This window comes from Carcharhinus amblyrhynchos, chromosome 15, assembly GCF_965287045.1.
Source record: "Carcharhinus amblyrhynchos chromosome 15, sCarAmb.v2.hapA, whole genome shotgun sequence".
In the NCBI taxonomy this organism is placed as follows: domain Eukaryota; kingdom Metazoa; phylum Chordata; class Chondrichthyes; order Carcharhiniformes; family Carcharhinidae; genus Carcharhinus; species Carcharhinus amblyrhynchos.
Window position 1 is genome coordinate 31,656,163 of NC_137338.1, and position 15,635 is coordinate 31,671,797.

General features: G+C 42.7%; 1 protein-coding gene across 1 annotated transcript; it reads left to right on the forward strand.

Moving 5' to 3' along the window:
- Positions 1 to 8,996: 8,996 nt before the first annotated feature.
- On the forward strand, positions 8,997 to 15,428 carry hsd3b1 (hydroxy-delta-5-steroid dehydrogenase, 3 beta- and steroid delta-isomerase 1). Its single transcript, XM_080203258.1, has 3 exons — positions 8,997 to 9,150; positions 14,136 to 14,303; positions 14,620 to 15,428. The coding sequence occupies exons 1-3, from the start codon at positions 8,997 to 8,999 to the stop codon at positions 15,426 to 15,428; spliced, it is 1,131 nt and encodes a 376-aa protein (XP_080059384.1).
- Positions 15,429 to 15,635: the final 207 nt, after the last annotated feature.

A 15,635-nucleotide genomic window follows, 5' to 3' on the forward strand; every position in this document is an offset into this window, starting at 1 on the left:
TGGAGAGCTGCAATTAACTGAGGTGCTGGAACTGTTCAGAGAGGTAATTTTAAAAACTGTTTTCATGGGATGTGATTGTCACTGGAAAGACCAGCATTTATTGCCCATCCTTAATTACCCTCATGAGCGTGATGCAAAGCCACCTTCCTGAGCTGCTGCAGTCCAGATGGTAGGTATATTCACATTGCTGTTAGGAAGGGAGTTCCAGGATTTTGACCCAGCATCAGTGAGGCAAAAGCAATATTGTTCTAAGTTGGGATGGTGCGTGGCTTGGAAGGGAATTTGCAAAAAGGTTCATGCATCCGCTGCCCTCATTTCTCTAGCTGGTCAAAGTTGTGAATTTGGAAAGTATTGTTGAAAGAGGCTTGGCGAGTTGCTGTAGTACATCTTGTAGCTGGTACATACTGCTGGAACACTGCATTAATTGTGGAGGAATGAATTTTTAGGGTGTTGGATGTTGTGCTGATCGAATGAGCTGTCTTGTCCTGGATGGTGCCAAGCTTATTGATATCAATTGGAGTTGCAGTCATCCAGGTAAGTGGAGAATATTCCATCACACTCCTGATTTGTGCCTTGTAGTTGGTGGAAAGACTTTGGGGGAGTCATTGAGTTACTTGCCACAGAATTCTAAGCCTCTGGCCTGTTCTTGTCGCCATTGTATTTATATATATTAACCAATTAAGTTTTTGGTCAATGGTAAAAGTTGGAAAGTTTGGAATTGATGTGGGGGAACACATGAAAATCAATAGAACTTGCGAGGAGAGTCAGCAATCAATGGCTTAAGAGTGGAAGAGGGTGTGGGAAGCAAAAGTCTCAGCTGAGGAGAAAGGTAAAACTGGGGGAAAGGGTTTGGGAAATGGCAAACTAGATGATTCCTGTTGAGGGATCAAGGGTTTCATGCTGGAGTCAGCAGTGGACTTGTACTGCCTCTTTTTGGGAAGGCCTACTGAACCACAAGCCCATCAGGCAGTGGCAAAGCTGCTGGTGGACTTTCCCTTGGAATCAAGACTCTGGGAATGGAAGTTTCACTTACTGACAGCTCCCAGCCAATCAGAGGCTGACAGCTCTTATGCTTAGCAATGCTATAAGGTAGATAGCAGAACAAAAAACTATTGTGTCCCAGGATTGTGGACCGATTCAGGCCGCAGTAAGTATTGGAGGGTGGGGGGATGGGGGTGGGGGTGGCCGGGGGGGACGGACGGGGGGGGGGGGAACGGACGGACATGGGGGGGGGGGGGGGGCGGTGGTGGAGGGTGGTTCTTAGTGGGACCTCTGCCTGATGTCCAATCCCTTGAACAGGCATTCAGTGTCTTTAACTGAGGTACACCTAACCACAATCATCACATCCCAGGAAGTGACAAGCTGGCTGCAGGGTTTTAGCTATCTTATATGCCATATGGTGAAAGATCCGCTGTGGCTGGTTAATGCCAGTAGCGGAAGGGTAATGCTCTTAAGTAGTCATTTATTAGCTGGATAAGAGCCTCCATAAGTGGCAGGACAGGAAGTCTGACCATTGACCTTCCCTTACCCAGAACTTAATTCTGGAGGAGGCAGGAATCTGATGGGTATCTGGTACACCAACATTCCACCTCATTACTTGCCCTTCCTGCCTCCAAGCTCACCATCAGTGAGAACAGGAAATTCCATCCAGACAGTGAGGATTAATAGCTTGGTGAAAAGATAGAGACTGGGGAAAAGGGGCTTGAGGGAGAAATAATGATGAGAATGGGAGGACTTAGAAATAGGAACTCGAGATAAGATGGGGATAGGTGAAATTGAGGATGGGAGGAGAGATCTTCATCGGGAATGTAAAGTCATGGGGGAAGGGAAATTGAGCTCTGTGGGATTGGGGAGAAAGGCAGACACTAGAAGAATGGTATTCCATGGGGAGGAATAAACATTGGGGAATGGGGACACAATAGGAGAGATGGAGCCTTGGCATGAGAATTGGGTACTGAGGAATGGGAGCTCAGTGGGGAGAAATAGAGACTAGGGGGCTAGAGGGGTGTGGGGGAGAAATGGATAATCAAAAATGGAGGTTCTGCAACAGAAAATAGAGGTGTGGGAAAAGAGATGGAGAGTGGGGAATGGGAGCTCAGGAGGCAAGATGGAAACTGGGGAATGGGAGCTCAGGAGGCAAAATGGAAACTAGGCAGTGGGATCTTAGGGAAAGTGACCTAGACTGGGAAATGCGCATTTGGGAGAGAGATGTAGACTGGAGAATGAAGGCTCATGAATGAGAGACACTGTAGATGCAGGATAAACAGATTCAAGGTAAGGAATGGGAAAGAAAATAGAATACTGCATTGGAGAAGTGGATGATTGAAATTGCAGAGCAAATACACATCTAAGGCCAATATAATGAAGTAAAAAGTCTGACAACACCAGGTTTTAGTCCAACCTATTTATTTGATAATATACTCGCAAGCTTTCGGGTTAGTCCCTTCGTCAGGATTCACCTGACGATTCACCTGGTGAATCCTGACGAAGGGACTAACCCGATAGCTTGCGAGTATATTATCAAATAAATAGGTTGGACTAAAACCTGGTGTTGTCAGACTTTTTACTGTGTTTACACCAGTCCAACGCCGGCATACCCACATCAATATAATGAAGCCAGAATTAATGATATTCTGTTCATCTTCCATATGCCAATAATAATTGATGCATTTGGATGATACATTATCTTCCTTGAGTAAAGATCTTTGTGGGATAGATTATCGAACCCCTGAAAACCATTGTACAATCATGATATATGATTAACCCGTGTCCATGGCAGGTGTAATCTTAACTTGACGCTGTCTGTTGCTTTCCTTGATTGTTATTTGTTACTGGTGCTACCTGCACTGTTCACTGGCTGTGCGTGTGAACAGGGCATCCAGTACCACATGTGTGTAGTGTCTCTTTTCATAAAAAGGGGAAATGGATTATGCGGGATCACTTCAAGACAGAAAGCAAAGTGTAGGAGTACAAAGGATAGCAATTTAGAGCAGCAAAAGGTGGAAAATGGCATCCCAGAACAATCAGTGATGGGGCTACTGTTATTCATGAAAGACTTTGGAATCGAAATCACGATGTCTAAATTTGCAGATAATGCTAAATTATGGGGTGGTGGATTAGTCAATGAGGAAGAGTGTTGTAAGGAATTATAAAGAAATTAATGAATGGGCATATAATTAGCAATTCAATATTGCTAAGTGAGAGGTGTTACATATCGGTAGGAATATGCTTGGAAAATAAAAATCTAAACTGGGTAGAGGGGCAAATGGGTCATTTATTGGGACTGGGAAAGAGAGGTATGTGTAAACCTCCATGGTAAGTGGGTGTGAGGACTAATATGTTGAAGTGTTATGTGTACAAAAAATGGAGTGGCCCAACTAACACCAATGGTGCTCTAGCTTGCTGCCAGGGGTGCCATCTATAAGTTGTTGCTAACGTCTGGATTCTGAGGGGCCAGTCCAACTCTGGGAAAATACCATTGGTGTCTGAAACTTGGCCCTATGTGGGGATATTTGACCCATTTGATAACTCAATGCTGCCTCTGGAATTCAGGTCTTTTGGCCAGGTTTAGAACAAGGCTGAAATGAAGTCTGGTGCCTTATGTAGCTGATTAGCATTTAAAGATGTACTTCCGAGCCCAAGTTATTCCCCATAGGATGCTAAAGCCATGTTTGCCTCTTTGATAATTACAATATACTTTTTGTATTATTTTCCTTTTAATGTTTATCTGAGAATTCAGAACTTCCTGAACCTATAACAACTACCACTTTTAAATTCATTACTCATATATGTCCTTTATAACCATTTCATGACGGACCAAAATAGTACCCCAGAATTCATTCACCTATCTGTGGTGAGTACAGTTTCTATTTCATTGATACCTTTAACAACACTGGTATCTTCCCTCATTATTCCGCAAATATCTAGTGAAATGCTGAGGTATACAAAGCAAGAATATCTCAGATTTGATCGCTATTCTAAAAGCAATGATCAAAGTTTATCACTCCAGTTATTACATGTTATTTGAGGTAATCCTTTTTATTGCTGCAATAATAATCACAATGTATCCTTTGAAGAGAGATTACAATCTTAAATGTTGATTATGCATTCTCCTTACAATCTGGCGCTAGGCTAAAAATCTTTATGTTTTCAGGCCCATTTAATAATTTAAAGGTACACATTTGGGACATAAAACTACTTTGTGGTATGTGTTCATTTGATGGATGGTGTAGCATTAGGGTGTTCAGCATAGCAAGGATAAGTGTGGAATGGAGGACAGTATCACCCACATTAGGTTGTAGAGAGTCAAATGTATCAGACATAATCGTGAATTGAGTGAGAAGAGACTTGAAGAAGACTGGAGGGTAGCGAATGTGGTACCGTTGTTTAAAAAAGGTAGTAGGGATAACCCTGGAAATTATAGACTGGTGAGTTTAACATCGGTGGTAGGGAAATTAATGGAAAAAATACTTAGGGGTAGGATGTATGAGCATTTGGAGCGTTGCGATCTGATTAGGGATACGCAACATGGCTTTGTTAGAGGGAGGTCTTGCCTTACGAATCTGGTAGAATTCTTTGAGGAGGTGACAAAAACGGTTGACGATGGGAGAGCCGTTGATGTCACCTATATGGATTTCAGAAAGGTGTTTGACAAAATCCCTCATGGTAGGCTGGTAGAAAAGGTTAAGGCACATGGGATACAAGGACAGGTAGGTAGGTGGATTGAGAACTGGCTGGGCAATAGGAGACAGAGGGTAGTTGTTGAGGGGACCTTTTCGGGCTGGAGGCCATTGACCAGTGGTGTGCCGCAGGGCTCAGTACTGGGACCTCTCCTCTTTGTAGTATACATAAACGACTTGGAAGAGAGCGTACGTGGTGGGATCAGCAAGTTTGCGGATGACACCAAGATGGCAGGGTTGGCGGATACTGAGGTGGAATGTCAGGTGATACAGCAGGATATAGATAGGTTGGTACATTGGGCAGATAGGTGGTAGATGGAATTTAATCCTGACAAATGCGAGGTGATGCATTTTGGAAGGAATAATGCAGAGAGGAGCTACGTGATAAAAGGTAGACCGATTAGGAGTACAGAAATACAGAGGGACCTGGGAGTGCAGGTTCACAGGTCTATGAAGGTTGCGACACAAGTGGAGAAGGTTGTTAGGAAAGCTTATGGAATGCTAGCCTTTATAGGAAGGGGTATAGAGTATAAGAGCTGCCGTCTAATGCTTCAGTTGTATAGAACGTTGGTTAGACCGCATTTGGAGTACTGCGTCCAGTTCTGGTCACCTTACTACCGGAAGGACGTGGAGTCTCTGGAAAGGGTGCAGAGGAGGTTTACCAGGATGTTGCCTGGCATGGAGGGACCGGGTTACGAGGAAAGGTTGGAGAAACTGGGACTTTTCTCCTTGGAAAGACGGAGATTGAGGGGGGACATGATAGAGATATATAAGATACTGAAGGGAATAGATAGAGTCAATAGTGAGAGACTGCTCCCTAGACTGGGTGCAATTACGAGAGGTCATGATTTAAGGGTGAGGGGGGAGAGGTATAATTTGGATGTGAGAGGAAGGTTCTTCACTCAGAGGGTCGTGGGGGTATGGAACGCACTACCGAGTAGGGTGGTGGAGGCAGGAACGTTGGACTTGTTTAAAGTTTACTTAGATAGACACTTGAGCGAAACAAGGATGGAGGGTTATAGTAGGGGCTATTAAATAAGGTCAGATCCTCGGGAGACACCGGAAATGCAGATTTATACGTTAACATTTTTGTCTTTTTATTCTGTAGGTGGAGGTTGTTGTCACCTTGTTGTCAAACGAGGGGCATGCACACGGTGGGTCGTGCGTGGGCTGCTCTTGGAGGTTCTGGGAGTGGCCTAGTACTTCGTGTCGGTGTGTGTGCTTGATCCTGGACCGGTAGACGGGCGCCGCAACATCTCAGAGACTAGCACTGCTAGCTGTGCAGATACATGGATTTGGGCCTGTGTCTGTGGGAGTTTGTGCATTCTCCCTGTGGTTGCGTGGGTTTCCTCCGGGCGCTCCGGTTTCCTCCCACACCCCAAAGATGTGCTCTTAGGCTGATTGGTATAACAAATTGACACTATTCTCCCCTGAATCTGGCTAAGTTAGGGGTTCCACTGCACTCCCTCCAAGGCCAATATATCCTTGCGCAAGTGCGGCGACCAAAACTGCACGCAGTACTCCGGCTGCAGCCTCACCAGTACCCTGTACAGTTGCAGCAAGACCTCCCTGCTTTTATATTCTATCCCCCTCGCTATAAAGGCCAGCATCCCATTCGCCTTCTTGATCACCTGCTGCACCTGCAGGCTGGGTTTTTGCGACTCATGCGCAAGGACCCCCAGGTCCCTCTGCACCGTAGCATGCTGCAGCTTTTCACCCTTTAAACAGTAATCCCTCCTACTATTATTTCTGCCAAAGTGGATAACCTCACACTTGCTAACATTGTACTCCATCTGCCAGGTCCTCGCCCACTTGCTTAGCCTATCTAGTTCCCTCTGCAGACTTTTCACACCCTCCACGCAATTTGCTTTTCCACTCATCTTCGTGTCATCAGTAAATTTCATCACCCTACACTCAGCCCCCTTCTCCAGATCATCTATATAAATGGTGAATAGCTGAGGCCCCAGCACCGATCCCTGCGGCACTCCACTAGTCACCAACCGCCAATCAGAATAGCACCCATTGATACCAACTCTCTGCTTCCTATTAGACAACCAATCCTCTATCCATGCTAACACCTTATCCCTAACTCTGTGCACCCTAACCTTCTGTAGCAGCCTTTTATGAGGCACCTTATCAAACACCTTTTGAAAATCTAAAAACACCACATCCATCGGTTCCCCTCTGTCTACTGCACTAGTCACATTCTCATAGAAATCCAATAAATTCATCAAACACGACGTCCCCGTAACGAATCCGTGCTGCGTCTGCTCGATCAAACCATTCTTTTCTAGGTGCCTCGCTATTTCTTCTTTGATGATGGATTCAAGCATTTTTCCAACTACAGGCGTTAAACTAACTGGCCTATAATTCCCTGTCTTTTGTCTGCTACCTTTTTTAAATAGCGGTGTAACATTAGCCGTTTTCCAATCTTCCAGCACTTCCCCAGAGTCCAGCGAATTTTGATAAATAATTACTAAGGCATCCACTATCACCTCTGCCATTTCTTTCAGAACCCTGGGATGCATTCTATCTGGTCCCGGGGACTTGTCTACCTTCAGTCCCATTAGTCTATCAAGCACTACCTCTCTAGTGACAGTAATAAGTAATAGTGACTAAATTTGATTTAGAAATTCCCACAAAAAATATCAAAAAGTTCTATTTCAATTATAACAAGCTGCAGAGTAGAAAGGAAAAAGATGGAATGATGCAAATTGTCATTTGGTAGTACTGAAAAAAGAGGCATTATTTGTCAAAGATTTTCATCTTGCACTGACCAGGACAATCATAAAAATATAATTCCAAGAGAAGCAACAAATTTATAGTGTACAAGATGAGACAAGTGGATTCTGATTGGCAGGGGTGTTTCCATCAGAGAATGCACCAGTTGATGGTGACTGACAGCTAACTGTCAAGCATCCTTTGAAATTTAAACCAGGCAATACGGTGTGTTTGTGTGTATTAGAATTAATACACAGGGCACTACTCTTTGCAGACAGAAAGAACAGGAACACACAATAAGTGACAGCCATTTGCTGGTTCAATTCTGGATACTTTTCAGAGCCAAAGGTAATGAAATTTTGTGGAACAACGTTTAACCTCTGCTTGAAAATGCAGTGGAGTGACAAAGCTGTCTAATCATTGCTGCTGATATAAGAACAGAACCATTTTGAAGGTTGGGCCTTTATAATATTCCACTTTCGAGCTGCAGATACCAAGTTGTCACTCAGAGGCAACTCTTCTGTTCTGGATGGGTAGAAAATTGTCTAGGGTTTGCTTATTAAACTGTCTGTTGGGTCGGGGCTAGAGAGACACTAGGCGGCTTGGCTAAGCACATCAAATGGGCCGTCAACTGAAGTTTTTTTGGTGGTTCAGGAGGACCAAGGAGACTCTTCTTGATCCCACCAAAATAAAAATTTCCTTAAAGTGTGTGGGCTACTTCCCCACTCCTGTTCTGAACTGTTGGGCAGGTCACGCAGCACTTTGTATCACAATTCTGCAATTTGGAAAATATTGCGTGTGAGTGGAGCAGCTGGGGCCCCCTCCCCCAGTTTCAATTGGTGGTTACCTGTTGTTCAAATGAGAAATGGATGGCCCGCTTTTGGAAGTGGCCATTTGTTTTAGGATGTGAATATTGATGTTACATAGGAATTAAGAGCAGAGATAGCCAAATTCGACCATTCGAGCCAGCTCTGCATTCATCAGATCATGGCTGATCTCTCCCTGGTCTCAAAACTACCTCCACACCTGCTCCCCATATCCCTCTTTCCCTTTCTATTTGCTCAAAGGGTGGTATAACTATTTAATAACAGCTAAGAGATTTGTTGGCATTAAAAGTCAATTATTAAAGATTCTTAAGTAGCGACTGAGTCTAGAAAGTTAAACCAAAAGTTAAATTTAAAATAATCTTTGGAATTTAGAGGAGCTGGCTGGCTGCTGGACCTGACTCTGAATTACTGCATTTGTGCCTAAACCTGACCAATTTCTGCTGCTATGCTTTTAAATAAAAGTATTAGATCAGTGATTTATTGTGCTTTCATGTTTTATGAGTTATTTACTGTGGCCATGAATTTGACAGATATTTACAAAACGAAATCATTTGCCCTTGCTGATAACCTCAGATTGAACGAACAGGGTAACAGATGTAGCATTCCTTGAATTGCTGGACATAGCTGGAATCATTTTTGTCCAAATATCAGTTAAGCGATATATTTCAAGGTTAACACAGACGTATAAAACATAGTTAGGAGCCATCACACAGTCAAGGCAGAGCAGTTTTAATTTCATATGACTGACAGTACGTTCTATGGCAACGCGATGCCTGTGGTTAGAAATATCTATCTAATTACCGGGGGCAATGGCTTTCTTGGACAGGAAATCATAAAGTTTCTGATTGAAGAAAACAGCGATCTCTCTGAAGTCAGGATATTGGACAAGGCGATACAACAGAACACTTTGGATCGTTTGCAAGGTAAGTATCACGAAGTCCGCAACACTGCCATTCCAGTAAATACAATTATTACTCCTTGCTTGCTCATGTAAAAACGCACAACGCCACCAGTATGCAAGCCATTGTAAAAGCCTATAAAATTGTACAACACCAATGTTAGATTATTTGATTTCAGCATTGCATCCTTCCCCACCAACGTTCTTTGGTATGAGACAAACTAAAAATAATTCAAGATCAGAATTGTAATCTCAGGTTTTGCTGTACTCTAACATCTCAAGGTTTTCAGTTCTTGTTTAATTTACGCTTTCTTGAGCATTCTGCTTGTGTGTTTTACAATTGTGCAGCGTCAACCGTGTAGTTCGTTAGCATTGGCAGGATCTGAGAAATTCTTTCAAAGCATCTCGAAGAAAGTAGCAAACTTGGAAATGTGTGTAAAAGCTTGAATCATTTATTTATTGTGAACAAAGAACAAACTTTAAAATTTGAGTGAGGGCAATAGTGCTAGTGCAGATCCTGAAACTATTGTTTCCTTGACGGTTCTTAGTAAATGCACTGCCCAGCATAGTATTGATCTGCAACTAAGAGAGGTCCCAATCAACACCAATGAGTTCATCAGCAGGCTTTAGGGTAGCCCTAAGATCCAGAGAGGAAAACTAAGCAGGGTTTTCGTTCCTGATCAGAGTCTGCCAAGCGCACGTGGTAGTTACGCAGATGTTTGGTACGCATTGGACTTAGAATCACCTGCTGAAACTTATTGGCTGCGTCTGTATTGAATGGCTGCAGAATTGGACGCAATGGGCCAAATGACTTGCTTTCTGGGCCCAATGTTCTCTATATTTCTTTAATGTGGAACATGAGTTTGTGCTTTCCAGAGAGGTGGGTGGGGGGAGGAGGAGAGGGGAGTGGTGGAATATGTAAAGCAAGATCTGTAAAGAAGTGCTTCTATGGAGAAAGGAGTTTGGTTCATACGTCTATTTAAATCGAAGCTTGTCTGATATTTTACTCAATGTTGTCTTTGTGTTACTGAAAAATTGCAATTCCTGTGCACGACCTGAACGCAAGAAATAGCTCTTAATAATTACAAAAAATATGTTTTTAATTTGCCAGAACTTTGCAAGCCTGATGTTGCAGCAAATCTGATAATGTTGTACACTCTCTAATCTCTTGTAGTTATGTTGGCGGTTTGCAACATCGAGCTGTTTAATGAGCACATTGTCGTCTCCATGAAGTACAGTCATATTGTTTTTCAGAATACAAAACATGAAAAGGGCAGCATGGTGACACAGTGGTTAGCACTGTTGCCTCACAGCACCAGGGACCTGGGTCACTATCTGTGTGGAGTTTGCCCATTCTCTCCATGTCTGCATGGGTTTTCTCCAGGTGCTCTGGTTTCCTCTCACCATCCAAAGATGTGCAGGTTAGGTTGATTGGCTATGCTAAATTATTGTTTAGTGTCAGGGAGACAAGCAGGGTAAATACATGGGGCTAAGGCGTTAGGGCTTAGATGGGATTGTTATTGCTGCAGGCTCGATAGGCTGAGTGGGCTTCTGTCTGCACTTATGGGATTCTGTGTTTGCTAAGGAGAATGTACTGGATAAATAGCACCATAATTTTTCATGCTTTGTTTGAAAATGACTTTGAAATGTTGAGTTAAAGTTAAATCTGAAGTGTCTCCTTTGTGATTGGGTGTATAGATATGTTGCTCAGTCTTGTGCTGATCTCATTATTAATCCCCCGTTGTTCTCAACTGAGAATTTTGAGAACCATTTATATTGGCCTCAGTATTCCCAGCCTAGGGAAAGGGAAAAATCAGCTTGTGATGTCACTCAGTGCCTCCCAGGAATAAGAACATAAGAACATAAGAAATAGGAGTAGGCCATCTAGCCCTTCAAGCCTGCCCCGCCATTCAATAAGATCATGGCTGATCTGTCGTGGCTCAGTTCCACATTCCTGCTCTCTCCCCATAACCCTTAATCCCCTCTCTTATCAAAAACCCATCAACCCGCGTCTTAAAAATATTTAGCGAGGTAGCCTCCACCACTTCAACAGGCAGAGAATTCCAGAGATTCACCACCCTTTGAGTGAAGAAATTCTTCCTCAACTCCGTTCTAAACCGCCCCCCCGTTATCTTGAGGCTGTGCCCCCTAGTCCTACTGTCCTTTAATCCAAAAGTTGGTGACAGGATTAGACCATGAAATTCTCCACAGTAAAACAAACATCTGAACACCCATCGTTCTGAGGTCACACACAACACACATTGGCTGCCTTTGTAGGCAGCTGCCAACAATACCCTAAGAATGATTTGCAATTTTAGGAGAGTTGGATTGAAAAGTAAAAATACTCAAATAATGGTTGTCATTCCTACTTTTGAGTGAGTGCCAATGTACAATACTCAAGGAGAGAGTACAGGAAGAATTTCGATAAGCATTTTGAGTGAACATTACATCAATGTGAGGCCTAGAATAGATTTTATTTGCCAGGCCTCATTAGTCTTTGATTGGCAGATTGCTCAGCCAATCACATCCATGATGTATAGCGTGCTCACCTGTAGGGCAGGATTTTGTGTACACCTCTGGATGGTTATTTAAAAACTTGAATCCTACTCCATGTTCAATGAGCCCAATAGCTAACAAGGCAACAGCAAAGGACTTGGAGAAAAAAGAGCCTTTTGAGTGATGGATTGTGTGTTCCTGTGGTGATAAGCTACCGCCAATTTTGAGATTGTATTTGGCAGCAAACTTCAAGGAGCCAATCAGGAATCCCAATGTAGCTTGTTGGATTGAAATGCCAAGATCAGGTCAGAGTGGTCATCAGTGTTCCATTGCTGGTGGAGAGTAGGCTGGGGGAGGTGGGGAAAGGGAAGGGCTGTAATCATGCTGGATGAGTGTCCTGAAACTGCAGTGGCACACCTATTTTTCTTGTGAGACTCATGCAGCACTCAGAACCCCACAGAAATAATTTGACACCTACCATTGGCCGACCTCTCTAGCTCCATCAGTGGTGAAACTGCTTGGTGAATGCATGGCACTCGTTCTGATCACTTTTGACCAGAAATGGCAGTCAAGATCCTACACATGTTATAGGGCATCTCACAATTTGCACACACACTGCTGGCTATTCAACCATAGCAACCATATTTAGATAAACAAATGCTCACTGATACACCCCTTTCTCTTGCAAGACAAGATGGCACACGGCTGCAGGCAGAAGGAGAGAATCAGAGAGGAATGCACGTTTCTAATTCTGAAAGAGAAAATGCTGGAAAATCTCAGCAGGTCTGGCAGCATTTGTTAGCAGAGAAAGGAGCTGATGTTTTGATCCAGATGACTCCTTGTCAAAGCTAGAAGGCATAGAAAGTGGCAGATATTTATACTGTAGGGTGAGGGAATGAAAGATGAGTCACAATTACAAAAACAAGGGGAAGACTGCTAATGGCAGTTCATAGAGAGAATAGAAGGTGTAAATGGCCAAATGGCTGAGATGCTGAAATCAGAGAGTAAGCTGTGATAGATGTTGACCAATATAAGGACAGCCATTGCTGAGGGTGTCATCAGTGGCAGAAGTGAAACTACTGAAGATAACAGTATTGTTGTTTCTAATCCTCCTTCTCACATTCCATTCATTCCACATCCTATCATTCTACATTCTCTTCTGATTTACTAGCTGCAGACATACACCTCTTTTTTTTTGCTCTTCATGAATGACAACCTTATCCTTCTGCCTTTCTCCTTTTAGACAGCCAATAACACCACACTGGTCAGGCATCAGGGAAAAAGCAAGGATATAGTGACGAACAGACACATTGTCACTCAATTTCACATTCGCAACCACCAACTCAGGTACAGAGAGTCCTCACTGAAAGTTGTGATTGCGTTCCTGAAAATCACAACCTTAAATAAAATGATTATAGGCGAATCATAGGTTCCCATTGGAATTAATATTAAAGCCACAGTTCCTTTGGACATTTTTTGCCCAGAAAAAACAACACATAAGCTGAAATACTGTATCATACACGAGCAGTGCTGTGCATTCCCAGCTGAAATAGCTTGTAAAAATACAGTAAAATACATAACTAAATATAAAATAAACACAATATAAAATAAATGTAAAATGTTTAAAAATTTCACTCACCTACAGTACATTTAGATTGACCAGGCCCCACCTACTGGCAGAAATGGTTGGACACAGTAAAAAGTCTGACAACACCAGGTTTTCGTCCAACCGATTTATTTGATAGTAAACGCACAAGCTTTCGAGGTTTCCCTCTTCGTCAGGTGAATGGAGAGTTCTGGCCTCAGACAGAGCATATAAAGCACAGACAGTTTAGAGATTACTGATTAGAATGTGAACCTTTACACCTAACCTGCTGTTCAAGTCCTAAAGTGGCTGACAATGTTTGTGGAAGGAGCACTGATTCGCATTCTAATCAGTAATCTCTAAACTGTCTGTGCTTTATATGCTCTGTCTGAGGCCAGAACTCTCCATTGACCTGACGAAGAGGGAAACCTCGAAAGCTTGTGCGTTTACTATCAAATAAATCGGTTGGACTAAAACCTGGTATTGTCAGACTTTTTACTGTGTTTACCCCAGTCCAACGCCGGCACATCCACATCAGAAATGGTTGGTGCAGGTAGACAATGAAATCCCGGGACCACCTGAACCGACCAAAATTCTCCCACTAGACAGAACCCTTAGTTTGAATGAGCATCAAGGTCAGGAGGCAAAGCCAGAGGGAGGGCTGTGGGGCAGGGCAGAGCCGGATAGACTGATGGCAAGGATGTGAGTGCTGGGGAAAAGGTCATGTGTACATGCAGGCCACAGAAGAGGAAACCAATGGCAAATAAGGTTAAAGTAAAACTGGCAATGTTAATTGGATATATTATCACTACTTTTGGTGTTGGCAGCTTGAAGAAAATCAGTTTCTGATGTCATGATACAAATGGTAAATGTGAATTCAATAAAATTAATGATTTTCTTCTTATTTCCTTAATAAAATCATTCCTCAGCATTGGCTGGAGGCAGAGTTCAGCTAACGGTTTTCAAAGGAGACGTGAGAGACAAAGCACTCCTGCAGAAAGCCTGCCAGGGAGTGACCTCTGTTATTCACACTGCTTCTGTGATTGACATCTGGGGTTACATCAGCAATGAAGAGATAGAAACCATCAATGTTGAAGGTACAACTTGTGTTAAAGGAGAAACAACTGTCAGATAGCAATTTATATATTATAACTGTTTTCCACAAGTATTTCAGAATGTGAATACAACGCGTATTAGAACAAATTATGCTATAGATTTGATAGCCCCTTAAATTCTTACAATATTATGTTGCCACGCCAATTATCCACATTTAAAATGATGATAAAAATTGCTCTCACTCTTCAATTCTCCTTATGATAAACAGTGTTTTTTTTCTCTTTTTCATTATGTACTGGAATGGCTTATTTTTTAAAAATTGGCCTTGAATGATATTGTTTCATTTTAATTTGGCAGGAACTCGTCTTTTGTTAGAAACCTGTATTCAACAGAATGTGAAATGTTTTGTCTATACCAGTAGTGTAGAGGTAATGGGGCCAAATGCAAGAGGTGATCCCATCTCTAATGGCGATGAAGATACAGTCTACTTGAGCAAACTGAAATTTCTGTACAGCAAAACAAAATGTGCAGCAGAACGTTTAGTCCTTGCAACAAATGAATGCCTCCTACCTAACAGTGAGCAGATAGTAACGTGTGCCTTACGCCCCACGTATATCTATGGAGAAAACTGCCGCTTTATGGAAAGACACTTGGATGAAGCAATCATCAATGGAGATGTTCTGCACAGAACTTCCAAGAAACAGGCTCTGGTGAACCCAGTTTATGTTGGCAATGTAGCCTGGGCTCATGTTTTAGTGGCCAGAGCTATGAAAGACAAGAACAAAGAGAAAATTGTTGGTGGAAAGTTCTATTACATCACCGATGATACCCCACACATGAGCTACTGTGATTTTAACTATGAGATGATGGGCCCTCTGGGATTTACAATTTCAGAAAAGCTTGACACGCCTCTGTTGCTCATGTACTTCATTGCTTTCATACTGGAGATGGTTCAGTTTTTGCTCAGGCCATTTATTAGATACATTCCCAAAATAAATCGATCCCTTATTACAATGCTCAACACAAAATTCACCTTTACCAGCCACAAAGCCCGCAGTGATTTTGACTATGTACCACGTTACAGTTGGGATGTAGCAAAAAAGCAGACCATCGCCTGGTTGGCTTCAATTGTACAAGACCGGCGAGATATTTTGAATAAAAAATAGCACGTTAGGCCTACAGGAACAAAACCTAAATCTTTGGAGAGTGAAGTTTGAAATTCTGAGTGATTATTTTGGTGCAGTAGTTAAAGTTCTTGGGTGTGACATTGAGCTCATTAGCACCTGTTTCTGGGTATTATAAGTACCTGTAGAACTGCAAAGTGGGGCCTGCTTTGCGTACACACACTTGTGAATTAGTGGAATGCCATATTA